The 27,013-nt window shown below is 40.3% G+C and overlaps 1 protein-coding gene across 1 annotated transcript in view; it reads right to left on the bottom strand.

Moving 5' to 3' along the window:
• Positions 1-19,734, bottom strand: part of ZNF292 (zinc finger protein 292) — a 93,772-nt gene extending 74,038 nt beyond the window's left edge. The window contains exons 1-2 of the mRNA XM_030315939.2: positions 18,810-19,734; positions 18,412-18,608 (exon numbers count right to left, since the gene is read on the bottom strand). Of these exons, the coding sequence (XP_030171799.1) occupies positions 18,412-18,579 (168 nt within the window). The 5' untranslated portion in view covers positions 18,580-18,608; positions 18,810-19,734. The remainder of the gene's footprint in view (positions 1-18,411; positions 18,609-18,809) is intronic.
• Between the last annotated feature and the right edge of the window lie 7,279 nt (positions 19,735-27,013).

Below are 27,013 nucleotides of genomic sequence, written 5' to 3'. Positions count from 1 at the left end.
CTCTTAGGAGCACAAAATTCACTCTACTCTCCAATAATTAAAACATCTATTCAAGGGAAAAAGAGGAGAAAAACATTCAACAAGATTTAATTACCTATGATTCAGTAAAATAAGACACGGCCCCTGTTTTTTTTTTTTTTTTCAAGGTTTTTTTTTTTTTTTATTTTATTTTTGGGACAGAGAGAGACAGAGCATGAACGGGGGAGGGGCAGAGAGAGAGGGAGACACAGAATCGGAAACAGTCTCCAGGCTCTGAGCCATCAGCCCAGAGCCTGACGCGGGGCTCGAACTCACGGACCGCGAGATCGTGACCTGGCTGAAGTCGGACGCTTAACCGACTGCGCCACCCAGGCGAATGGCCCCTGTTTTTAAGAAGCACCAATTTGGGAGTAAGTTGAAGAGACTAACAATCATAATACAGAGAAACTTTGATAAAAGCCAGAAAAAACATAAAAGTCTAATATAAATAAGGCAAATATGTCATTAAATCCATTTAGGAGTGTAGGAAAGCCTCATTAGAAATCTAATACCTAATAATTTTATCAGATTGAGGGAAAGAAATGTAGAGATATGGGGTTGATAAGAGGAAACACTAAAGGAAAAAGCTAAAGCCAAAGCACAGAGGTGAGGGAAGATATGAAAATTATAGTATAAGAACAAAACATAAAGACTTAAGGTTACAGAGAAGAAATATGGCTCCCAATTAGCCAAGCTGGTGCGTTGGGAGCCAGGTCATAAATCTGAACGTAAGGCAAGTGAACTTGAATTTTATTTTTCATGGAACAGCTTCTTATGTGGTGCTTACTAATGTGATGGGCACTGTGATGATGTCTCATTTAATCCTCACAATCCTATGAAGTAGTATTATCCTCATTTAATAGGTTAAGGAACTGAATCCACAGCTGCTATATGGTAGAACTGAGATTTCACCTCATGATATCTAACACAGAACCTGAAGTCTTCAACAATGGGCTGCCTTTTAAAATCTTTAAGGAGTGCCTGGGTGACTCAGCCAGTTAAGTGTCTGACTTTGGCTCAGGTCATGATCTCACAGCTTGTGAGTTCAAGCCCTGTATCTGGCTCTGTTCTAACAGCTCAGAGCCTGAAGCCTGCTTCGTAGTCTGTGTCTTCCTCTCTCTCTTTGCCCCTCCCCCAGCTCATGCTGTCTCTCTCTCTCTCTCTCTCTCTCTCAAAAATAAATTAAAAAATTTAAAAAGAGGATTGTTAAAAAATTGTTAAATAAATAAAATCTTTAAGGAAAGTATATGATGTGATATGCTTTAAAAAGATAACTGATTATCTTAGAGACAATATAAAGACAGATTGAAGAGAATGGAGGACAGAAAAGCACCTTCATGAAAAAAAAATCTTTGAGTTTTCTTGCTGCAAGAAACTAAGTGGCCACTGATTAATATATCAGATCTAGCCAGAGAAAGCTACAGGAAGCAGTGCATGAATAAAATCAACAGAACTTGGTGAGTTGACTGTGGAGGTGAAAGGAGGAGTTAAAAATGGCTCAAGGTTTCAAATCCTAAGTTTAAGTGTGAGTGGGGGAAATGTCACCAATACTAACTACCTTTCTGTTTTGTGGGAGTGGAAGAATGTAAGGGAGAGTGATGAGTACAATTTCAAACATATTTAATTAGAAGTACCTGCTGAACTCCATGAGGAAGAGTTCCAGAGAGCTGGAAATAAGAGCTGAGAGCTAAGAAGAGTAGTAAGATCTAAAAGAATGGATACTGGGGCACCTGTGTGGCTCAGTCGATTAAGCATCTGACTTTGGCTCAGGTCATGATGTTGGGGTTCATGACTTCAAGCCCCACATCGGGCTCTCTGCTGTCAGCATGGAGTCCACTTCAGATCTTCTGTCCCCACCTCTCTCTGTACCTCCCCCACACGTGTGCTCTCTCTCTCAAAAAACAAACATTTAAAAATAAATAAATAAAAGAATGGATAACTGGAAATGCTATCCAGAGTGACAGGGGATGCTGTCAGAGTGGATGACAACTGAAGATTAGTATGTAAATCATGGATTATCAACTAGGGCATCATGAGCCTCTTTCTGATGAGACTCCAATTTCAGACACGATGATAAAGTGGGAAAAATGGTTGAGGGTTACTCATGAAGAGTGCAAGGAAGAAAAGAACATATGAGGAAATGACACCAAAAAAAAAATCCTGAAATATTGAATCTAGCCTTTTAAATAAATCGATGGTAGCTAATAATTACTGTGGAACTGCAGCAGGTAAAAGGGAGAGTCAGTGAAGGTGACTAAGGAGCAGTCACAAAAGGCAGAAGATTAGGAGAGCAGTGTAAATAAATCTGAAGGGAGATGAACTTAAGATCACAAACATTTAAAATGCCAACAGAGGCTGAGCAGGCAAGCTACTTCAGCTTGTAGCCATGAATGAGTCTAATACTGCCAGATTCCTGACATTCCAAGATTAAGCCAAACATCCATATTTCAATATGAAAGCTTATAACTTTTCATAAACTTTTTTAATGTTTATTTTTGAGAGAGACACAGAGAGTAGGGGACGGGCAGAGAGAGAGGGAGACATAGAATCTGAAGCAGGCTTCAGGCTCTGAGCTGTAGGCACAGAGCCCAAAGTGGGGCTCAAACTCACAAACTGCAAGATCATGACCTCAGCCGAAGTCAGCCACCCAGGGGCCCCAAAGCTTTTAACTTTTTAAATAAATGTTTATTTATTTTTGAGAAGGAAAATGCACACGTGAGAGTAGGGGAAGGATGGGTGGGGGGGCAGAGGATCCAAAGCAGGCTCTGCAATGACAGGAGAGAGCATGATGCAGGGCTTGGACTCACAAACAGTGAGATCATGACCTGAGCCAAAATCAAGAGTCAGACACAGGAGCGCCTGGGTGGCTCAGTCAGTTGAGTGTCTGACTTCAGCTCAGGTCATGATCTTGTGGTTTGAGCCCCATGTAGGGCTCTGTGATGACAGCTCAGAGCCAGGAGCCTGCTTCAGATTCTGTGTTTCCCTCTCTCTCTGCCCCTCTCCCGCTCATGCTCTGTCTCTCTCTTTCTCTCAAAAATAAACATTAAAAAAAATAAAAAAAAATTTAAAAAGTCAGACACTTAACTGACTGAGCCACCCAGGCACTCCAAAGCTTGTAATTTTTAAAATGTGGACAATTACACTTTCTTACAAACAATGCAAACACGTGAAGTAATCTGAGCTGCTGGATTGCTACCTGGGTCTACACTTAATAATGTATTACAAATATGCTGAGCAAGTGACCTTTAAAAGAACATTTTCTTTAGTACGATGGGTAGAATCCAAACTGCAAAGGAACGTAAGAAATAAAGACAACAAATATGGTAACTTTCCAAGAAGTGTGGCAGTAAAGATTAGAAAACAAGATTAAAAGGCCCCTTTTTAAGGTAGAAGTTTCATATGTGGAGAGACGGGCTTAAAGAAAATGAAAAAAATCCTAATATAAACGAACAACAGGGGCACCTGGGTGGCTCAGTCAGTTAAGCATCCGACTCTTGATCTCGGCTTAGGTCATGATCTCTGTTTGTGACTTCGAGCCTTGCATTGGGTTCCATGGTGACAGTGTAGAGCCTGCTTGAGATTCTGTCTCCCTCTTTCTGCCCCTTCCCCACTTGCACTCTCTCCCTCTCTCAAAATACATAAACTTAAAAGAGACAGAGAGAGAAAAGAAAAGGAAAAAAAAAAAGGTAAATGACAACAAAGCAAAAAGATGAAAAAGACATATCTGCAAGTTCAAGGTCAGGAATGATGGAAAGAAAAATGACGAAGACACAGGAAAAGTGGAAAGGTTCTCTGAGGGGGTGGAGAATCTCAACTGCACTGATGGAAAGATCCACTTTCCAGGGAACAGCCACTACTCTGGAAACACTAGGAAGAAAATGAAAGCTCCAGAGAAAATAAGATGAAGATTTGGGGGAATGTGTAAGATGGCATAGGTCTTCTGTATAAACTTTAAAAAAGATTAAAACCTTAGCACTCAGTATATCTGTAGAACTATTTGTGTGTGAGTTGCACTATTTTTTTATTATTGCTTTAATGTTTATTTATTTTTGAGAGGCGGGAGGGGCAGAGAGAGACACACACACAGAATCCAAAGCAGGCCCCAGGCTCTGAGCTGTCAGCACTGAGCCCAATGCGGGGCTCAAATTCACAAACCGTGAGATCATGACCTGAGCTGAAGTTGGATGCTTAACCAACTGAGCCACCCAGGCGCCCCTAAGTTTCACTATTAAAAAAAAAAATTGTTTTAAGTTTCACTAGTATTTAATGTTTATTGTTCCTCTGAAAAGGTATGATTTCTCTATTCAGACAACATACATGTCAGCTCCATGCTTCCAGAGAAATAAATTTATTTTAAATCTCAGGTGCCAAAAAAATGAGTTTACTTAACATGCATGGTATGTAAAACAAAAGTAAGCAGCACAATTAAAACTCTTTAAAAACTAAATACAATACATGAAAATTGTTAGTGATGGCTTTATTATGTCATTCATAAACTATCTTCACCAGAATACAAAGAAGAAAGGAGTAAAATTAAGAAAAATAAGGGGAAAAAATCCCAGTTGTTTAAGAAAATAATGTCAGAAAAGAAGTATGCCTGAACCCCTTTTATAACTCTGGCATGGTACTGTTTTGTGTTAGATCAGTCCTTGTCAAACTTTGCTGTTTTATACATCAAGATATCAAGTAAGACTTTGGGGTAGAGGAAAGGAGTTCCCTTAACAAAAAAAATTTTTTAAGTTTCAAAACCACTATCTAGATGACAATAAACAGTATTTTACTAATATTAATATTCATGAGGGACAATTTCAGATCTAGTCCTCTTAAGTGTATTAATATCTAGCATTTACTGTGTACTTCCAGCATCATAATATACAAAGTGATCAGCAAACATTATGCCTTAATCACAACAGCTTGAACACAGATATTATTACCTTGTCTATAGATGAGGACACAGACACAAAACCAAGCCTGAAGTCCAATAAGGGAGTTGTAATTCAAACCATAGTTCAAAATCTATACTTTTAGTTATAATGTAATACACCTTCTTTCATCCCCAGCCTCTCAAATCCCAGGTTTCAAGTTTTGGATGAAGGAAAGGTTTCAATGGTAAAGCCACACACAAGTAATCTCTTTCCCCTTCACACCACCAAAATAAAAAGATTTTTTTTTTAATATTTTTTGGGGCGCCTGGGTGGCGCAGTTGGTTAAGCATCCGACTTCAGCCAGGTCACGATCTCGCGGTCCGTGAGTTCGAGCCCCGCGTCAGGCTCTGGGCTGATGGCTCAGAGCCTGGAGCCTGTTTCCGATTCTGTGTCTCCCTCTCTCTCTGCCCCTCCCCCGTTCATGCTCTGTCTCTCTCTGTCCCAAAAATAAATAAACGTTGAAAAAAAAAAATTTAAATATTTTTTAATGTTTATTTATTTTTGAGAGGGAGAGAAAGAGAGAGAGAGAGAGACAGAGAGAGCGAGGAAGGGAGAGAGAAAGAGGGAGACAGAATCTGAAGCAGGCTCCAGGCTCTGTGCTGTCAACAGAGCTCGATGCGGGCCTCAAACTCACAAACCATGAGATCATGACCTGAGCCGAAGTCAGATGCTTAAGTGACTGAGCCACCCAGGCACCACAAAAGATTTTTTTTATAAATTATTATAAGATCAAATTCCACCTTCTCTAGAATATAGACTTCAAAAAATTTGGTAAATCAGTAATTGTTATTTTTCAAAGTGATGATAATAGATGGCATTGAAAATGACAGAGTTTCCAAATTATGCTGGGTCATTATCACATATAAAACATCAAAGGTGGTTCCAAAGTAGTCTCTAAGTGTAAATGAAAATGTTTTTATATTTTAACAATCATTTAAAATAACTACGCCTTTTATCAATTCTTACAGCAAAGGTCTGTATCATTTCCATTTCAAGGATAAAGAAACAAAGAAAAATTATAAGAAGCATGCCAAGGGTCACAATAAACAATTTTGTGGAAATTAAAACCAGTGTCCTTAGAATCCCAAACCATTAATTCACAGTATCTAATGGGCTGTCAAGAAAAGTATATATGAAAGACAGGATACAAAGAACAGGTTTCTTTCATCAAGGAAAACAAGATTTAGAAAAGATTCGCCCCCCCCACCCCGGGGGGGGGGGCGGGGGGTGTCAAACACCACAAATGGTTTCAATGAAGATAGGTAAATCCTCAAATGTCTTTTTTGTGTTAAAAATAATTTCTCTTTGGGGCGCCTGGGTGGCTCAGCTTTCGACTTCAGCTCAGGTCATGATCTCGCAGTCTGGGAGTTCAAGCCCCACATTGGGTTCTGTGCTGACAGCTCAGAGTCTGGAGCCTGCTTCAAATTCTGTGTCACCCTCTCTCTGCCCCTCCCCTGCTCACACTCTGTCTCTGTCTCTCAAAGATGAATAAATGTTAAAAAAAAAAATTTTTTTTTAATCTCTTTAAGGTAGCATTTACAACATCAGGTCACGTTTTCAGAAATATTTTATAAACAGGTCACAATATTGTATATACTAAGTCTGACTCACTTCTTGTCAACATACTCAGTTTTACATACTAGGGTGAATTCTTAATTACTAAAGAAACACCTAGTTATGATACAAGCATTCCGAACTGTTTCCTACAAAATATCTTCATGCTGACCATGAACTTCATGATCACTTTGAGAATGTAAGTTTTATTCATAATATATCAGTTATTATGTGTAATATCCCAATTTAAGCAGGCAACAATTTTTTTTTTTAATTTCCCTAATAGAGCTTTAAAATAAAGTGATACAAATATGATTTGGATAAGTCCAAATCACAGCACATCACAAGATTCAAACTACTTAAGTACCAATTTTAACAAGTATTTTATTAAACTTTATGTTTTATTCTTTAGAAATATAATCTGTGAGGGGCACCTGGGTGGGTCAGTCGGTTAAGCATCCAACTTCAGCTCAGGTCATGATCTCACAGTCTGTGAGTTTGAGCCCCACATCGGGGTCTGTGCTGACAGCAACAGAGCCTGGATCCTACTTCAGATTCTGTGTCTCCCTTTCTCTTTGCCTCTCCTCTGCTCATGCTCTGTCTCTCCCTCTCAAAAATAAATAAACATTAAAAAAGTTAAAAATATATATATAATCTTGTGAAAGTTTTTTTCAAAATATTTAAAATAAAAATTTGTATTTTGCAGAGTATGAATTGATAAAATGTTAATACTTTTAAGTTAGACATGTAATGTTTCAGGTTTTTTATTGACTGAGACCATACCTGCAAAACTTAGGGAAAGATCAAGAAATGCTTATATAGAAAATACAAAATGTAAGCTATTGATTTGGAGTTAACAAAATTCTAGGGGCATCTAGGTGGCTCAGTCAGTTGAGTGTCCAACTCCTGATTTCAGATCAGGTCATGATCCCAGGGTCATGGAACTGGACTCTGAGCATGGAGCCTGCTTAAGATTCTCTCTCTGCCCCTCTGTTTCTCTCCCCAGCTTAAGTGCACACTTCTCTCTCTCTAATATAAATAAAATAAGATTCTAAATGCCTGGTTTTGATGATAATAGCTCACCTAAAAAAGGTAGTAAAATCACTGCTACTTAAAGGAAATAATTGTCTTTCAAAAATCACATATATCTGCAGGGCACCTGGGTGGCTATGTTGGTTACCCATCTGACTCTTGATTTCGTCTCAGGTCATGATCTCACAATTCATGAGTTCAAGCCCTACATAGAACCTACACCTGCACTGTCAGTGCACAGCCTGCTTGAAATTCTCTCTGCCCCTCCCCCACTCTCTCTCAAAAATAAATAAATACGGACACCTGGGAGACTCAGTTAGGCATCTGACTCTTCATTTCAGCTCAGGTCATGAGCTCATGGTTAGTGAGTTCAAGCCCTGCATCAGGCTCTGTGCTGACAGCATGGAGACTGCTTGGGATTCTCTGTCTCCCTCTTTGCCCCTCCCCAACTTGTACTCTCCTGCTGGCTCTCTTCCCGCCCCCCCCCACCAAAATAAATAAATAAACTTAAAAATAAATAAACATTTAAAAAATAAAATACAATAAAATCCTCTCTCCCTCTACCTGCTCCCCCCACTCTGTGCACCCAATACATGTGCATTCACTCTCCAAAAAAAAAAAAAAAAAAAAAATCACAGGCACCTGGGTAGCTCAGTCAATAAAGCATCTGACCAACTTCAGCTCAGGTCATGATCTCATGGTTCATGAGTTCAAGTCCCACACTGGGCTTTGTGCTGACAGCTAGGAGCCTGAAGCCTGCTTCAGATTCTGTGTCTCCCTCTCTCTGCCTCTCCCCCGCTTGCACTCTAACCCTCTCTCTCTCTCAAAAATAAACATTAAAAATTTATTTAATTAAAAAAATTTTTAAAAATCACAAATATTTGCTTCAATTAACTTTGGTAAACCAAAATTACTACAGCATACATATCTGATATGCTAACTTTCATATATCCCCATAAAACTGGTTGGGGTAGGAATCAAGTCAATTATTAATTACCACTTTTAAATTTAGATTACCTCTTTATAAATATAAAACCTGTAACTACCAGGTATAAAGTTAATATATAACATTGCCTATGTCAGGCATCAATAAGGATGCCAAATGTTCCACATGAATACACTGTCCAGATATTTGAACTGCTTTATTTTAGCCATTTAACTAAATATCTGTCTTCCTAAACAAATGTCTAATAAAATTTAATATTTTCTAATGATTCAGTGTCATACCAAACAAGTATTACATAGTAATGATGAGATCCTATGAAGCAATTTGGATTAAATGGGACATTTAAACAAATTGAATGGTATTTAATCCTATGATCTCACAGGTCTTCAGATTAAACAATTCACTATTAGTAAAGGATCTAACAGTGCTTGTTCTGAACATTAAATCTTTCCTCTTCAATTTGCTTAGTCCAGCCTCTAACTCCAAGCTTCAATCTCACCCCAGCCTTATTTTTTCAAAGAAAGCATGAGCTAAAGATCTTGTCCAGATTGCAGAGGAGCTCATATTTGAAATCAAATCCATCTGGCTTTCTACTACATAACATGGCTCCTCTAAGTCAAGTCACAAAGGAAGTAAAATGAACAGGTATACTTGTAAGGAATGAAGAGACCAATTTAGATGGAGCAGAAAGTTCCCACTGAACAGTGAAAGGATGGACAAAAATAAACAACAGAGCATACAGAGCCCTGGGCTAAGGCTTAAATTTGTATGTTATGCTATGCACCAGTATTTCTGAAACTGGGTTCCATGGTCATAATGCAGTCTCCAGCATTCACTGTAAAAAAACTTAAAACTGTATTTTAATTTTGATGCTCCTCCTAAATAAAATATAAGAATGTTCTGAATCAGCTAGAAGGCCAACTGATAAACTCAGGACTGCCTACCTTTGTACTTAACTACTAAACTGAGCACAGTGATGACCCTACAAGTAGTATTTTTCAAACTGCTGGTTATGACTATCAGTGGACTATAAAATCAAGAGCAGCTTTTCAAAATAATAATAAATAATAAAATAGAATGCATCACACATTGTAAGGATATATATGGTTTTGTGATAGTTCAGTGTGACAACTAAGTGCTGAAGTTAAAAAAAAGTTACATCTTAATCTATGAGCTGAGGTCAAAACTTGTAACTGTAAGATCTACAGACTCAGTCTCTTGGGTTTCTGCAAACTCAAATTTGAGAAACACTGTTGTAAGTACTGGACTGCCAATTAGGTACAAAGATAAAAGCAGGATATTGGGGAATTTCATAAATAGAAAGTAAGGTTAAAAGCAAGTTCTTCAGTTAAGAAAAAAAGAGGGCCAAAGATTAAGATAAGAACTAGGATGCTATTATTGGACTGTACAATGTATAGACAGCACAAAACACCAAACTGCGACCAAATTTAATATTAAGGTGAACTATTGTAAATAAAGAGGTTGTTCTACAAATTTTCCAAAGTTTGAGTGATGTAGTAGGGAATACCCTTCTTCTATTTAAAGAATGATTAGGGGCGGGTAGGTGGCTCAGTTGGTTAAGTGTCTGACTTCGGCTCAGGTCATGAGCTCGTGGTTTGTGGGTTCGAGACCCACATCAGGCTCTGTGTTGACAGCTCAGAGCCTGGAGCCTGCTTCAGATTCTGTGTCTCCCTCTCTTTCTGCCCCTCCCCCACTGGCTCTTTCTCGCATGCGTGCGCACACACTCTCCCTCTGTCAAAAAGAAATAAACATTAAAAAAAAAATTCTAAATAAAGAATAAGATTAGTAAAAGAGACTAGATGGGGCACCCGGGTGGCTCAGTTGGGTTATGTGGTTGACTCTTGATTTCGGCTCAGGTCATGATCTCAGCATAGCGTGTAGCCTGCTTGGGATTCTCTCTTTCTCCCTCTCTCTGCACTTCCCTCACATGCCACACGTGCTCTCTCTCAAAATAAATAAATAAATGTTTAAAAAATCTTAAAAAAAAAAAAAAGACTGAAAATATCTTTTGCCAAACTAAGAGAAAAGGAACAGAGAGCTGTGCTTTGATTACTGAATATGGGTGACCAAAAAAAAAAAAAAAAAAAGCAAAGACAGGGCTATAGAGAGGAAAAATTTTAATTTGACCTATAAAAGTGCCTGAAATTGCAGTGGGGAATAAAGGAAAATGAGATATGTGGTAGATTGTTACATAAATGATCCCTAAAGAATCACATCTCCCTGAACCCAAAAGAAGCTGGGTTTGATCACTTGTTGTACCCAAAGGGACCATGGAGAATGCGACACATGCAGAGGTTTAAAAAGCAGTTGTGCAGTAGAACTTGTTCTCTTCCTGCCATGTAACAAAATCCTAGGTTACCTTACTAGATGATAAGAATGGGGATGAGCCAACCCAACTGAAGAAACTTGACCAACCCACCTGACAACCACAAGACAAATTAGTGAGACCATCTGGGACATTCAGCCCCACACAACCTACCAGCTGACTGCAGACCACCCAACAGACCCACAGACTTGAGAACAGTAATAAAAACAGCTATTCTTCTGGGGCACCTGGCTGGCTCAATTGTTAGAGCATGTGACTCTTGACCTCAGCTGGAACCTCAGTTCCAAGCCCCAAACACCTCTTCTTCCAAAGCCACTATGTTTCTGGGTAGTTTGTCACACTGCAGTAAGACTGACTCAGGATACTTCAAGAAAAAACAAAGCTGGGGTGCCTGGCTGGCTCAGTCAGTAGAGCATGTGACTCTCAATCTCAGGGTTCAAGCCCCATGTTGGGCATGGAGCCTACTTAGGAAACAAATACCAAAGGTTTTACCATTGTGAACTTCTTTTTGTTTGTTTCAATGCCCGAATTTAGAAAAGAGTCTTTAGTCAATGTAACTATATATTATCTACACTTAAAAGATTCATTAAAATTCCTTTGTTTGGATCCTAAACCCTTAGTCTGGTTCTTAACACTTTTCTAACCTATTTTTCAAACCAACTCCTGATATTTTCATCCAAGATGCCAGTTTGAAGTTGTTCCATTTTTCTGGGTGTTTATTCCCATCCTTCCCACTTGTTTGGTTATCTAAATTCATTCAAGACCCAATGTAAATAGTGTTTTCCTTTCCTGCTTAATTTTTACTAAATTAATTTCAAAATGACCAGTTCTCTTACTTCATACTCCACTTACTGTATTTATGACTATTTTACTATCTAATATTATTGCTTAACTCAATATATGCCTTAATTTTTGTAAGAGCTTTGAAGGCAGAGAGCTCCATAATGCTCCATAGCTCCCTTAGTACTCCCACATGAGGAATTTAATTATCTAAAATACATTAAGAAAAGATACATGTAATTGAATTTTAACATATCTTCTTGGCTAAATGTATGTATTTACAGACCGTTAAGTTTTTGTAATGTAAAGTCAAGGGGGGGGGGGGAAATTTTTTTGTTTTTGAGGTGCACTGCGCAACTCTCAAGGCTGAAAGAGAAATAGCAAATCAAGAGGTTCTCCTGGAAAACAATACAGGGAGTATGTAACAAATACATTAATAACAAACTTTCCATTTTATAAATGAGGCTTCTTTCATGGTGACTGGTTAATTTTATGAACTGGATTTATGTGTGGGAGTTGGAAAAAACAAGGTAATTTCTCAACTTTGACAGAATTTCAAGGCAAATAAATAGACCAACAATTTCATATAGTTAAGAACATATATTTTCAAAGATCCTTGGTTTTGCAGATTAGTGATATAAAGTATTATGAAGAGCAATTGCAGAATACATCTTATCTTGCCCTATTTCAATTTAGGACCAGAAAGTGTCAAAAAGGAGGCAAGCAAAATTTGGTAAAGTTTTCCTTTGCTAAAATTGGCATAAGCATATTCTGGAAAGTAGAATTTAGTATCTAATATGAAATCATACTAATTATGAACATTTAAAAATTTATTTCCCCTGAGCATTACCTACACTTTTAAAGTTTAAATGACTTATTACTCCCTCAATACCTAAAGTAATTATCACTAATTAACAAGCAAGCCATCTTTTCTTCTGATTAGAAGTGTCCTAAAAATTAACTTAAGATATCCTCTAATAATCAAAAGAATAAAGTTTAGCTTTTTTTAAGAAAGCGAGCATTTTCAAAATACCACTATAATAAAGCTAAGAAAACAGGCAGATAAGCAAAAGAATGAACTTGTATCAAACAGATGAAACTAAAATATACACTAAAATATTTTAACTATATAATTTAAGTACTCAGTAGCTCTTCTAATAGTTTTGATTTTTGTTTCTTACACCAATAAGGCACTAGTTAATACAAGTACTAAGGCCCAGCTCAAATCCTATCTCAGTAAAGCTTTCTCTGATACCCCAGCCAGAGTGCTTACCTCCTACTTTGAACAATTTATTGAAATTATTATGCAAAAAATTAACTTATTTATCTAAATAGCCACCAATAATTAACTAAGCATGGCCACAGACTGGAATTACCATGCAGTTTAAAAATAGAAAAACATAGGGGCACCTGAGTGGCTCAGTTGGTTGAGCACTGGACTTCAGCTCAGGTCATGAGCTTGTGGTTCGTGGGTTCAAGACCCGCATCAGGTTCTGTGCTGACAGTTCAGAGTCTGGAGCCTGCTTCAGATTCTATGTCTCCCCCTCTCTCTCTCAAAAATAAATAAACATTAAAAATAGAAAAACATATGGGGTGCCTGATATGGGGTGCCTGGGTGGCTCACTGGGTTAAAGCGTCCGACTTCGGCTCAGGCCATGATCTCATGGTTTGTGAGTTCAAGCCCCACATCGGGCTCTGTGCTGACAGCTCAGAGCCTGCAGCCTGCTACAGATTTGTGTCTCCCTCTCTCTCTGCCCCTGCCCCGCTCACACTCTTTCTCTCTTTCTCAAAAATAAATAACATTAAAAAATTTTTAAAAAGATGGGGCGCCTGGATGGTGGCTCAGTCGGTTGAGCAGCCGACTTTGGCTCAGGTCATAATCTCACAGTTCATTAGTTCAAGCCTGGCGTCGGGCTCTGTGCTGACAGCTCAGAGCCTGGAGCTTCGGATTCTGTGTCTCCCTCTCTCTACCCCTTCCTCACTCATGCTCTGTCTCTCTCTCTGTCTCTCAAAGATGAATAAATGTTAAAAAATTTTTTTTAATTAAAAAAAAGAAAAACAGATTTACACGAGCAACTATGGAATGATCTCGAAGAGATATTTTTGGTGAATAAAAGCAAGATGCAGTATATAATATGTCCACTTAATTTTTTAAAAAAGACAAATATGTATTTCTGGAAAGATGGATAAAAAACTATTGGGGAACTGTCTTTGTGGAGGGTGACAGGAGGTCTGGGGTTGGAAGATCAAGTTTTTATTGTATGCCCTTTCTCTGTTTGAATTAAAAAAAAAATTCGGTACACTACATTTTCAATTTAAAAAATAAAATAAAAAAATAAAGTAAATCTGTTGATGATACACTGTCTTTTGACACTTCTTCAACTACCATCTTGAAGTTTCATTTAAATCTTATTACTTTATATACTAGAGTCTTCTGTATCTTATATCCCCTGCTAACATCTAAATCTAGTCTTTGCATTAAATGCTTTCTTAAAAGTACAGAATTTTAATTATATCAAAAGGTCAAACCTCTGCTTTAATCAGGACAATAAAGGATGCTGGAATTGCTACCCACTTACCCCAGTAAAAGTGAATTGTTTTAGTAATTGTTTAAGTAATTACTTGCAATTTCTACTAAGGAAGCAGAAATTTTCTTGACCTCTCAAGCTCAGTGTGAATTTAAATATGGCCAAGCATTTACCTGGACCTGTTCCAGATTAACCACATTTCTTAATATGCTAACTATATTATCTTAAAATGAAAAGAGCATAATAACTTTTAAAAGTCTTCCTAATACATTATTTTTCTTTCTGTTGTGTTCCTCCAAAGAACATTCTGGGTATTTAGGCAGAGGAATACTTTTCAGTGGGGTGTAACTGTCCTGATCACCTCAAAAGTTAGCACCCATGGCCCATGGGCACTAAATGTCACTATCACATCCACAGATCCTGCAAATGACAAACCGACCCCACCTATTTTCAAATGCCTTAAAAGAGAGAGCTTCAGGAAGAAAAGGACTATGCCAGTGGAGAAACACTGCTTGTATGAATGAAAGCATGCAGATACAAAATACAAACTTATTTCCACAAATCAATTCAACCTTTTCAAACAATTATCGGTCACCAGAAGATAAATGGCCAAAACCAGTCACAATTCATGTATTAATCAACCAGTCATCCAGCCCAGTATATAATGCTGTCAACATCATGCCCCAACAAATCATTCTTCCAACTATTACAATGGCTTAACTTTTTAAGTAATATTTTAAAATCCTTTAAGAATAATTCTTCTATTGAAATGCTTTTGTTTAAACTTCCAAATAAGTAGCTTTCCATTTTACTACACTGATCTCAGAAATAAAAGATACAAATCACAGTTTACTACAACTAGTTGTTTACCTTCCTTCAGAGACTGTAGGCTCCTTCAAGCCAGGGACCAGATCTGCCTGGCCCACAGTGTAGGTATTCATTAACGATGGTAAGTGAGTGAGTGAATACTGACCAGGTCTAACACAAAAAATAGCCCAAGAAGTTCCAACTATAATCAATTTTTATATAGTAATTATCCTGACACAAATAAGTGCAAGAAATTACTTCTGGCTATCCTATATTCTTATTCTAAGCGGATTTTAAGAAAATTAGTAAGTCAGGGTGCCTGGATGGCTCAGCTGGTTAAGCTTCGCACTTCTGCTCAGGTCATGATCTCACAGCTGGGGAGTATGAGCCCTGCAATGGGCTCTGCACTGGCAGTACAGGGCCTGCATGGGATTCTCTCTGACCCTCCCCAGTGTGCATTCTCTCTCTCTCTCCTCTCAAAATAAATAAACTTAAAAAAATAATAAAATTAATAAGTCAATTACATTACCCATATTAAAGCTAGCTTGCAAAGATTTAAGGAAATTTTTGAGTTCTGACAGGTACTCTCTTACGCTCATCCTTTCCCACCTTTCCCTCCTCCTACTTCAGCTTTAAGCAAATGTTCAGGTATAAAAGTAAAAAGGGGGCATACTTCCAACTCAATATAAAGAAAACAGTACTGTTAACAGTGAGAAAAATTTAATGTCTTTTATTTCTACTTTACTTCTCAGAACGCAATCTATTGTACTTAATTGAAAAAAAAAATCTACTAACTAGGATGTATAAGCAACTTCTACTTATGTAAGGTTTCACCATATTCTCCAGAAACTCATCTGTTGCTGAGGTAAAAATTCAAAATATAAACTAATTCATTTCTTTAAACTAATTCATTTTTTAAAATAAATGCAAGTTAGGATCACACAAGCACTAAGCGTTAACACATAGAGAATATTAACTCTGCAGCCCACTGACAAATATTTATCTTTGTCTTTCTGAAGCATGTAAATATCCCAGTTTTGTGGGAAACCCTTACATAGAAAAAGCTAATCTCAACGCTAGAAATCAGGACATAATTTCTAGCTCCCTAGCATTTCAAGTACTGTTTTTAGATTGCTCTAATAAATTCTTTGTTAACCACTTCTTTGCTCAACTCATATCAGAATGTTAAGTAATAATGGCTGGGATACAATTTTAAAGAAACAATTATGTTTCAAGTTACCTCCCATTTAACAAAATCACTAAACAGTAACAGGTTACTTAAAAACAACAACAACAACAACAACAACAAAACAAAAGAGTATGTTCTAGAGGGATCAAATATCAGATACACTCTAACTGTTCAAGTAATGGAGATTACTTTTAAATGCATTTAAATTATTGTGGGATTTTAATGCATGAAATATTTCATTATTCTTGAAATCCACAAGTCTAGTATTTGTTTTATTATGTTTCCTGTAGCATGGGTCAATAAAAACTATTTACATATTATAAGACTATAGCTTAAAAGGAATACAGGAAATTCTTTTCATATCAATAAAAAGAAATGCTGCTTCATCCATTAAAAATACTTTTGAAAGTGATAACTTTATGATGTGGCATACACTCAAAAAAGTCCTACCTGCATGAGATTCCATTTTCCCAGAATTATTAATCCTGCGTAAAAATATTGCTGGCCAAGTGTGTTTACATTAATTAGCCTTAAACCCATCTGTGGACACTGCTATCTGAAAAGTATCTTTAAGCAAAGCTAGACTTTAATACTTTTCAAAGGCTAAAAATCAGACTTCACTTATAAAGAAAGACTTTCCCTTAAAAGGGTGTTAAGTATTCTTTTATATCTAAAATAAATACATCTAAAAGACCAATTAACAAGTTGGTAGTTCCAGGCAGGTCAAATTGGCAAATTTCAACAATTCTTTAAAACAAGGATTCAAAGGAATGATGGAATCTCTAAGTTTGACATAAGTATTCACCAGACCTAGAGTACGCTAAGTGGGGAGCTTTCACATTGCATATACTGCTAGAGAAGTCACCACCTAATCTGACAAAGTTTTTTTTTTTTTAGATAATGAACTACTACCAAATAGTGACAATAACGTGCATATTGAATTTTTTGTAGGTGTTCACGTATCCCTTATCTTATAAAGAAAAAATTTCAGAACTTGGAGGTGAAAAATTAAGTGAAAACGTAATCTATTCGAATATTCTAAAATGGTCCTCCCATTGTTTGGCTTAAGCTCACTATGTTTCCAAAACAATTTCTCTATGATGATACATTCACAAATAAACTCTAAATGGGACCTGCATATATGGTCTTTTTCCTCCTCAAGACAATCTAGCCAAAATCTTCACCACAACCAGTAACAGCACCTTGAAATTTCAAACGTAACTGGAGGGTTTTTAATCAAATCCAAATGTAGACCCAAACTCTCCGATTGCTATCAAGCAGTGTTACTAGCATTCCAAATCCTGCTTAGAACGCAGTTACTGGAAAGCAGTGTCCTTGTGCAAGAAAAGGAAGGAAAGGTCTGAAACTGACCTGAGCACAGGTCCACAAAAACCTCAATCCTCTCCTTTTCACCAGAAGGCCAAATAGGGAAGGATCCAAGTAATAAGCGTGGCGGGGAGATGCGGGAGGAAGGGCAGAGGAAACCGTACTCCTCCAAGGGTGAAAGCAAAAGAGAAGCGGACTCTGGAAAGCCGCCCCACAAAAACATTCGACCGTAGGAGCAGGGAGAGCTCCTCTCCTCTACCGAGGAGAGCAACCTTCACACCATGGAAGTGGTGCACCAAGCAAGCAAAGGCAGGAAAGGGCAACCTCTGCGCCCCCCACCCCCGAACGTCTCGGCTAGCTCCAAGGGGTCGGCGGGGACTGTTCCCAGAACGTCAACAAAGGCCCCTTCAGTCCTAAGGCGAAACTCGAACAACAAAGGCCGGGAGACAGGGAGGACGGGGCCGGGGGCGGGACGGATGAAAGCAGGGGGAAGCAAAGGAATCAAACCAGTGGGGGCGGAGGCCCGTCGGAGTGGGAAACCAGAGGCGCAGAGGCGGGGGGCGCGGTAATCCCCAGTGCACAATAAGAGGAGGAGGAAAAAGGGGACCTGGCCTCCATTCCTCCCTTACCCTCTCCCTGCGGCGGAGAGGGCTCCAGTCTTCAGCCGTCTACATCTCCTCAGCCTCGGGGACCGCGCAGTCCCGAGTTCGGGGAAGGAAAGGGGCGGGGGGATTTTCCGCCCTGACCACAACTCCCTTCCCCCAGTTGGGAACTGCCGACAACAACCGCCACAACGGCAGCCACACAAAGGCGCCTGCCTCGTACTCTCCGCTCCCGCCTGGGCGGCGGCGCCAACGATGCCCCAGCAGCGACGACCACCGCTCGGCCGCCAGGCGCTCGCTCGCCCTCTTCCCTCTCTAGCTGGGGAAAAGGGGGAGGGGACCCCCAGGCGCCCTCACCTGGCACAGCTGCTGACAGTACTCCGTGGCCGCTTCCACGGCCGGCACGCGGCTCTCCCGCAGCTGTCGCTCCAGCTCCTGCAGCCGCTCGCCCAGGCGCTGCAGCTCCGCGACGCAGCCGCCTCCGCCGCGACTCAACCTCTCCTGCTCGGCCTCTTCGTCCGCCATCTTCACACCCCGCTCCGTCGCGTACGCACCTGGGTCACGTGATAACACAATGCCACGTTCGGCGGGGTCACGTGCCGGGCGCGCTCGCACGCCGCCGAGCACGTACAAAGGGCCCGGTGGGGAGGATGGGGGAGCGGGGAGATTGGCGCGAGGGAGCCCAAGGGAGGTGAAGGGAAGGGAAAAGGAAGAGGGCGGGGTTGGGGCGGTGCGGAAAACCGCGGTTTACTTACCCCGAGCGGGAAGTGGGCTGCTGCGGCCGAAAGGGGCGGGCCGGTGGAGGCCTTCTGTCGGTCACGTGGGCGCTGCGACCGTGGCGGGGTGTGGGGGGGAACCCTGGGGAGGGGCTGCCCTCTCGAGTGTCCCGATTCCGGCGTGGCTTTCCCCAATCCCCGAAGTCTTCTACGGACGTATGTCCTAATTCCCCAAGAGGACGGGTGAGCGAAAGCTCTGGGTGGGCTGGGGCAATGGCAGCATTTGCGGTTGGCCTGCAGGCAAGCCAGAGGCAGGGGAAAAGCAAGAAGGTAAAACCTACCCATGGACCACAAGCGTGAGAGCCAAAGTGGGATTGTGGACTGTCAAAATTGTCTCTGACTTCTCCCCAGGCGGGCGGAGGAGGGATCTAGTGCCTAAGGTACTAAATCTCACCCCACTTGACTCTCCCCTTCAGCCCCAAGAACGCCTCTCCCCGGGAAACACAATTCTCTAGGGGGTGGAGGCAACAAAGAAAAATAACAATTGGATCAGAACAGAATGAGGTTGAAATCCTCCCTCTGGAGAACGGAGCGAATTCATGAAAAGCATAGCTTAAAAGATTTCACTCTGTGCAATTGTGGACGTTGTAACCAGACGATTTTTAAATCACGAAAACATTCCTAGAATAAGTGATAGCCAGCTAATCTGTTTCACTATGATTTAAGAGTTTTTCCTACACGCTACAGAAATCACCATCACTGAAAACACTCTATATGAAAGCTTTTGTAAAGAAAGTAGGTCAAGAAAAAAACCAGCAATAACTCCATTAAAAATCACAACGGAGGAGGGGAAGATGATGCTAAAAGAACAAGGTTATCAAGAATTATTATAAATTCAACAGCATTTTTTTCTGATGCTGCAAATAGACATGACATTCTCAACCATATTTTATTTACAACCTGGAAGGAATGAATACCTGACGCTTGAACAAAACAGTAGAAGAGGCACTACAAAAAAGTCCTTAACCCTGAAGTTCAGAATAATAAAATGAATATTTTGTTAGTAGTAGAAAACTAGACAAGACGCTTATCTTTCTTAAAACCGAATGGTCTACAGAAATTCAGAAACAATAATACTAATCAGGCACCTACTTTTTTCACTATCATTCCAAGTGAACTATATTTTTCTAGTACAAGAATCCAAAATAAGATGAATCCCTTCTGTGTGCAGCATCCTCTTCCAGGGATTTCTAGTAGCTACAGACAATATTCTAGATAGTATGTTGTCTAGAATGAATGTTTTGTAAAGCATCAGTGGTGGCAACCTTTGTTAAATGCCATTATATAAGGTGAATGGACACAACTGAACCCCTTATGAAAAACAGTATCAGCTAAAATATTAGTATAACATATGTATACTCTTATTACATAGTAACAGACAAGTTCTTCAAATATTTACTTCTGGAAGAACCTGAGGAATACATTCAAAGGCTAAGGACCAGGCATATTTTTTAAAGTATCACTGATAGCTGAAAAAGCAACAATTAAGGCAGCTAATAGATCTTAATATTTGCAGCTCACTTTCCCAAGTGAAGTATTTCGACATCCAAAATTAGATTTCTCCAATTTATATTATTTTAGGATGACAGTGAAAATTTAAAAAGTAAGAAATATGAAATTAGCCAAATGTATCAGTAAATCCAAAGATAAATATCAAAAGGTTAGCAAGGCATATTTTCAACTTCAAGCATAATGGCTTATACCACACCTAGTCTATAAAAAGAAAAAGAGAGAAAAGAAAGGAAAATACATGAAAAGAGAAATATATCCAAATACTGATTTTACAAAAATAGTCTGAGAATGGTCATTCCCTCCTCCTGCCCAGGATAGCCCTAAAAGCAAGACTTGATTAGCAAATTGATTCTGAGCCCTACTAAGGTCTTGCAAATGTCCCTTAGCATGGATGGCTAAGTCCTTCATGTTATCTTTGAGCTCTACCTCCCCATTCCTCCATTTAGAGCCTACAGGAAATGGAAGGACTAGGGGTGATTGGTGTAATTACTTAATCATTTGTTACTGAGTATTTATGTGCAGGCACTGCTTGGTTTGGGGAAATCAAAAGTGAATAAAACCTATTCCTGCCTTGAAGAAGCTTACGCTTGTGATGGAGAGTCACCTGCAAAGGTATTATATACCACATGACAAGTATTCTGTTATGAAAATGCATGTAGATTCAACTCAGAACACAAAAGTCTAACTGAAGTGCTAACTAGAATGTCCATAGAGTGTCAACAGAAGTGCAAGTTTTTAATTAAATGAGGATTGGAAATGCTATCCCTTATCAGGTCTACATTGTTTGGATATCCCAGAAATCTCATTCTTATCCATAGAAAATGTGTATCAACAAGTACACCACTTATTTGTACCTAAGTCCATTTGTTCTTAAATACCAAACGGTCCAAACGGTCAGTTCATGGGAATCCTTACACACACACACACACACACACACACACACACACACACAGACACTTACTTACTGAGACGTTCCTGGGGGAATTCGGAGATTCGGTCCATGGAGAAACAAGAATAAGCCCTAGGGAGGGGAGAATCCACCTCTCTGGAGACCCCAGTGTCTGCGCAGTGAGTGCTCCTGCCCATTTTGGACACAGCGCGACTGCTATGGACATGATATAATCATATGGACTTTCACTCCCAAGAGACTCTATTTCAGAGTAAATCTGAGAGACAGTAATAGATCCCCACCCCACCTCTGCGATCAATAAAGCTGGGGAAACCCTTAGGGGACAGATGTATCTGCATCCGGGCGGCCTGTGCCTGCCCGTTTCGCGAGTTGCCCGGCCTGCCCTGGCCCGCACCTTGCCGGTGCACATTTTCCCCCTAGAATTCTTGAAATAGCAGGGCCTAGGGGCAGGAAAGGAGCTGGGTTGTGCCAGCTAACAGAGCCAGAGGGCCGTGCTAGGGATGAGCGAGAGCGGTGTTTGCAGAGAACGGATAGCTAGGGCTGAGGCCGGCAGGTCCTTCCCACGCCGGGCGCAAGAGAACCACCGCAGCCAGGCCCCCGCTTCAGCATGCAGGCAGAGAGCGCGAGGCCAGGAGTTGGAGGAGAGAGCGCGCCGCCCTTGAGTCGCTGTTTCTCCCTTCCCCGGCTTCCTCCCTGGGCAAGGGCGGCCGAGAAGGTCCACAGGACTAGAGCCGGGTTAAGGCTGGCTCCGCTCCGCTGACCCTGTATGCGGGTCCCCAGTCGGCCGAGACCATGCTGGGCTTCCCGGACCGCGGCCCAGGGCTCGCCCGCCCGGCAGCCGCGGGGGTGCTTGCGTCCTCAGTCCCGGGGCCGCCCCGCCGCCTGCGCGCTAGCATTGGCCACGGCGGCTTTTCCACCGAGCGCTGCAGATCAAGTCCACAGAGCGTTGTGCCTCCTGGCCCCGGAGCAGCGGCCGCCGGGGGCCTCCAGGTAGAGAAACGCTGGAGCCTAACCTGGGCACGGCGGGGCTCCGGGCCTCCGAAAACCGACCGAGCGGGGATGCTCCAGTCTGTCCTGCGGAGGCCGCGATGCGGGCACTGTTGCTTGGTCTCCGGCAGGCTCAACCCGCTCCCTTCCAAAGAGCTGGGCCGCCGGCCCCACACAAGCCGCCTGCTGGAACTCAGAGGTGAGGGCTGGAGTCTGTCGAGGGTTCAGTCCAATAGAAAGTATCTGTAGAGTCTGGGAACCACCGTTGGTGCCCACAGACACAAAGAAGGACCATTGGTTTAAAGCTCTATTGGCATCAGTTAAAAGCATACCGCACTTTGACAGGGAAGACATTTTTCTTGAGAGCAACAGTGAAGGGAGTCAAATAACATGTTGAAAACATAGGGCAGGTGCTGTTCCAAATACTGAAATGATTCAAACGCACGGGCACATAGGACCCACATTTAGGTGGATTAATTTTATTCCTTGGGTTGTCCCAGATAGAAGATGGACAGGTAATTAAATGAGGAGGGGTATTCTTATTGCCTATTTGGATAACTTTTTCTTTCCACAGGAGAAAAAGCCAGGTGTGAATGAGAAAGGGCAACAATTCTTTAAGAAAATGCTTTTAATACAGCCTCAATTATTCAAATTTAGAAATCAAGCAAGGTGAAAATAACCACTAAATAAAGCAAAATAAAACCTTGGAAGCATGGAAGTGTTTGATACACTGTTTCTATAGAGAATCCTTGAGTTAGTTCCCAGTATCTCTGCAAAGAAGCAAAGAGAGAAATCTACAAAGTGCGTCTCTTTTCTTATATTTCTGAGTTTTAATCACTGTATCTCATTTACCTCATTGGAGATCGATCAGAAAGTATTACTTTTGTGGCATGAAGGGGCAGAAAAGTTTTCCCTTCTTCCCTTCTAGGTGCTAGTGATTAAATTGCTAAAAGACAGATTAACAGGAGAAAACAAAGTTTAGTAACACCTCTTGTATACAAGAGACAGACCCAGGAAAACTGCAAGCGGGGGTATGGTTGTTGTGCAAATCTAAGGCCTAGTCTTTTCTATTGATAAGAGTTTCTAGAGGTTGAATCATCCCTTTCCAGACACGGTGAAGGAGAGAGATACTTTTACAAATGGAGATTTACCTTCTAAATATAAATATTTCTTATAAAAGAGTAACTTCCACTCAGTTCTCAGAGCTTTACCTGTGTCTGCTGTTTCTTAAAAATAGCCAGCTTAAGGGGCGCCTGGGTGGCTCAGTCGGTTAAGCGTCCGACTTTGGCTCAGGTCATGATCTTGCAGTTCGTGAGTTTGAGACCCACATGGGTCTCTGTGCTGACAGCTCAGAGCCTGGAGCCTGCTTTGGATTCTGTGTCTCTGTCTGCCTCCCTTCCCACCACCCCCCCCCCCCCCCCCCGCTAGCAATCTCTCTCTCTCTCAAAAATAAACGTTAAAAAGATTTTTTAAAAAACAGCTTAAGATAATCCACATGCTCAGAGATACATTTTGGGGTAGCAAATACTGCTGGCCTTCAGTCTCACCTTTGAAACTTTAAATAAGTTTCATAGTCAAGTGGCATGAGTTGCTCCATCTCACTGAAGTTGTCTCTTAGTCCTGAAAATTGGTCAGTTCAGCTAAATGCTTGTCTTATTTCAGGAGGCAGTCTAGGTGGGCTCCTAAAGTTAGGCCTATATTGTGCAAGCAATCAGGTAATTAACAAGAGCCCATATCTTTGGGGGGGGGGGGAGAAAAACAAAGGTTAATAATTGGAGCAAATTATAAATCAGTTTCTTAGCCAGTAAACCAGGAAAGATTTCTAGATGTCAGGGTTGAAGCATCTTCAGATGGAGTGAGGGGAGGCAGTGACCATCTGAGAGATTTTCCTGGGTTGCACTTTGAATGCTTCTGATTAAGTTATCACTCTACCAGTCAACTTTCTGAAAGGACCATATAGCAACAAACACAAAGAAGCTTGTCTAAATATGAGCTATGGTAGCGATTTCTCTGAAATTTATATCCAGTGTCTAGCTTCAGTTTGCAGGACTTCAGGACAAAGGACAGTTTTGGTTCTCAGTGATTCCAAATCCAAGGATGGGAGAAAACTGGAAACATTAGTTTCGAGATTATAGCTAGATGAGGAAACTAAAAGAATTTAGGATCCATCCAGTTTACAAGAAATACCAAAACGTCAAAGACAATTAACATGACTGGAGGTAACAGGACTAAAATTTGGTATCTACGCAAGTTTTACAGTTTCAACTGAGGCATAATATCTTTCTACAATCACTATTTTCTCTTATTTATAAATGATCTAGGTATTCAATAAATATCTCATCGTTTATTTTAACTTAGCAAAGTTTCAGGTTACCAAGAAATTTGGAAAGCTGTTTTTAGGTATACATACCTTAAAGTATAATTATTGCTAAAAAGTTTATAACTCTTATCCCACTTACATCTATCTGAATAATTTGTTTCCAACAATTATGTTTAGAATAATTTGTTTTTAAGCCAATTAAATTAGACCTCTCCTACAAATTAATTTTAGTAAGAAAAATATCACACATCTATAACATGTCTCTCTCTTTATATAGGCACACATAAACAGACACAAAGAGATCTTAAAGATTAAAAAAAATTTTAACTATGAGATGGGTATAATAATGCAAAACTCATTGGTTTATAAAAAAGAAATTGGATCCAAATTGTTTCTGGCAGATGGAATAAATTAAGGTTACCTACTTAGCTTTTTTTAATATATTTGTGAAGAATACATTTAAGATTTTTTTATTAGTCCACTTTCTAAATACCTACCCTTCTCTCTTTTTCTTATGATAAGAAACCTTTCCTTAAGTTTGCATTTCAAATAATGGCTCTTGGGTCCCAGAGAAGATGGAGGTAGAAAATCTACAATACAAAGTCACAGAGAAATTATCCAAGTTTTCTCAAAGATGGTGAGAGAGAGAAACTGAAGGGACTCCATGAAAAAAAAAAACAACATATATTTTTTTCTTTGCTCCTTTTCCTGCTTCTATTCTTGCTAGAATCATTCTTGCACCCCCACTATAATGTACGTCCTCCTTATAAAGGTCACAGAGTTAAGGATTTTTTTTGGAGACTTCTAGCACAATGGGTAACACCTAAGGAGTGACCAGGCAAGGTTGTCATGTACGTTTTCCAAGATCACTAATTCCAGACACTTTGACACCAAAACCCTTGGTTTTAGGGCATAAGTGACTTATGGAGGACACCTGAACACTCGTCCTTGCTCCACACCCATTCCTGGATGCCTGAGAGGACACGTACACAGGACGACTGTCCTCACTACAAACTCCAGACCCCAAGCAAAAAAAATGAGACGTGTTCTCCTTTTCCTTTCTGAGTCTTCCAGACTCTCCATCTGTCTTTGCTCTCTCTTCATATATCATCAGTAAACTCTGGGCTCACTTTTTGCTGGTTGGAGTTTGATTTCTATCCTTCATCTAGCCAAGGACCCTTGTGGCTGGTCCTTCAGGTCCTTGGACCTGGCCTGCCTATACAATGGGAGTTTTGAGGGTGTATTTGCCTATTATCAGAGGGTTATGTTAATTACTATTTGTTTTGTTTTGTTTAAGTAGGCTCTATGCTCAAAGTGGGGCTTGAACTAATGACCCTGAGATCAAGAGTCACATGCTCTACCAACTGAGCCAGCCAGACACCCCTACATTAATACTATTTAAAATGTTTCCTTTCCTTAAGTGCAAGACATTTGTGTATTCAATTTCCTGATCTTTTAAAATACCTACAAGCATTTTAAGATGAATAGGGGTTTGGGGATTGGTGAGGATGGTAAGCTTTGAATTGCTTTTAGAACCACATTTCTGGCTTTGTAGAGATTTGCAACACAAATACCATTGTTTCCAATTCCTTTAAAGAACTGGATTGCAGCCTGAATATCAAGGATCTGACCTACCCATCCAATTAAATTATTTTCAATTTGTTTCTTTATATCCGGAAGACTTCCATTACAAATAGAATGGGAATTTAAAATTTTCTGTGTTCTAGAACTTCAGGGTTTAATGTATTATGTCTAAAAAGTTTGCATAGGGGCACCTCAGTGGCTCAGTTGTTAGGTGTCTGACTCTTGATTTAGGCTCAGATCATGATCTCATGGTTTGTGAGTTCAGTCCCTGCATCGGGCTCTGTGCTGACCGTGTGGAGCCTGCTTGAGATTCTCTCTTTCTCTCTCTGTCCCTACCCTGCTTGTGTGCTTTCTCTCTCTCCCTCTCCCTCTCTCTCTCTCTCTCTCTCTCTCTCAAAAATAAATAAACATTAAAAAATAAATTAAAAGTCTGCCTAAAGCATTTAACAAAGGCCTTTGGATGCTCTTCTTTTCTGAATGCATAATTCAACCTTTGACCAATTCACTTTAGAGGGAAAACCTCTAATATTACTCCTCTCAAGCCCTTATCAGCCTCCAGCTGAACTATTTCCTGGTCATTTGTAGGAGGGTCTGGAAGAGATTCTGGTCATCTGTTTCTTTTGGGTGGGGGGAGTTCCCCCCAAAGGGCCATCTGGCTTGTCTGATAACTATAGTATAATCTTGAGAGGGAAGAACACCTCTTTTTTTTAAAAAAAAATTTTTTTTCAATGTTTATTTATTTTTGAGACAGAGAGAGACAGAGCACGAATGGGGGAGGGGCAGAGAGAGAGGGAGACACAGAATCAGAAACAGGCTCCAGGCTCTGAGCCATCAGCCCAGAGCCTGACACAGGGCTCGAACTCACGGACC

This window comes from Lynx canadensis, chromosome B2 (assembly GCF_007474595.2).
Source record: "Lynx canadensis isolate LIC74 chromosome B2, mLynCan4.pri.v2, whole genome shotgun sequence".
NCBI classification, from domain to species: domain Eukaryota; kingdom Metazoa; phylum Chordata; class Mammalia; order Carnivora; family Felidae; genus Lynx; species Lynx canadensis.
Note: the sequence above shows the minus strand (reverse complement) of the source record. Positions and strands in the feature narration are given on the sequence as shown.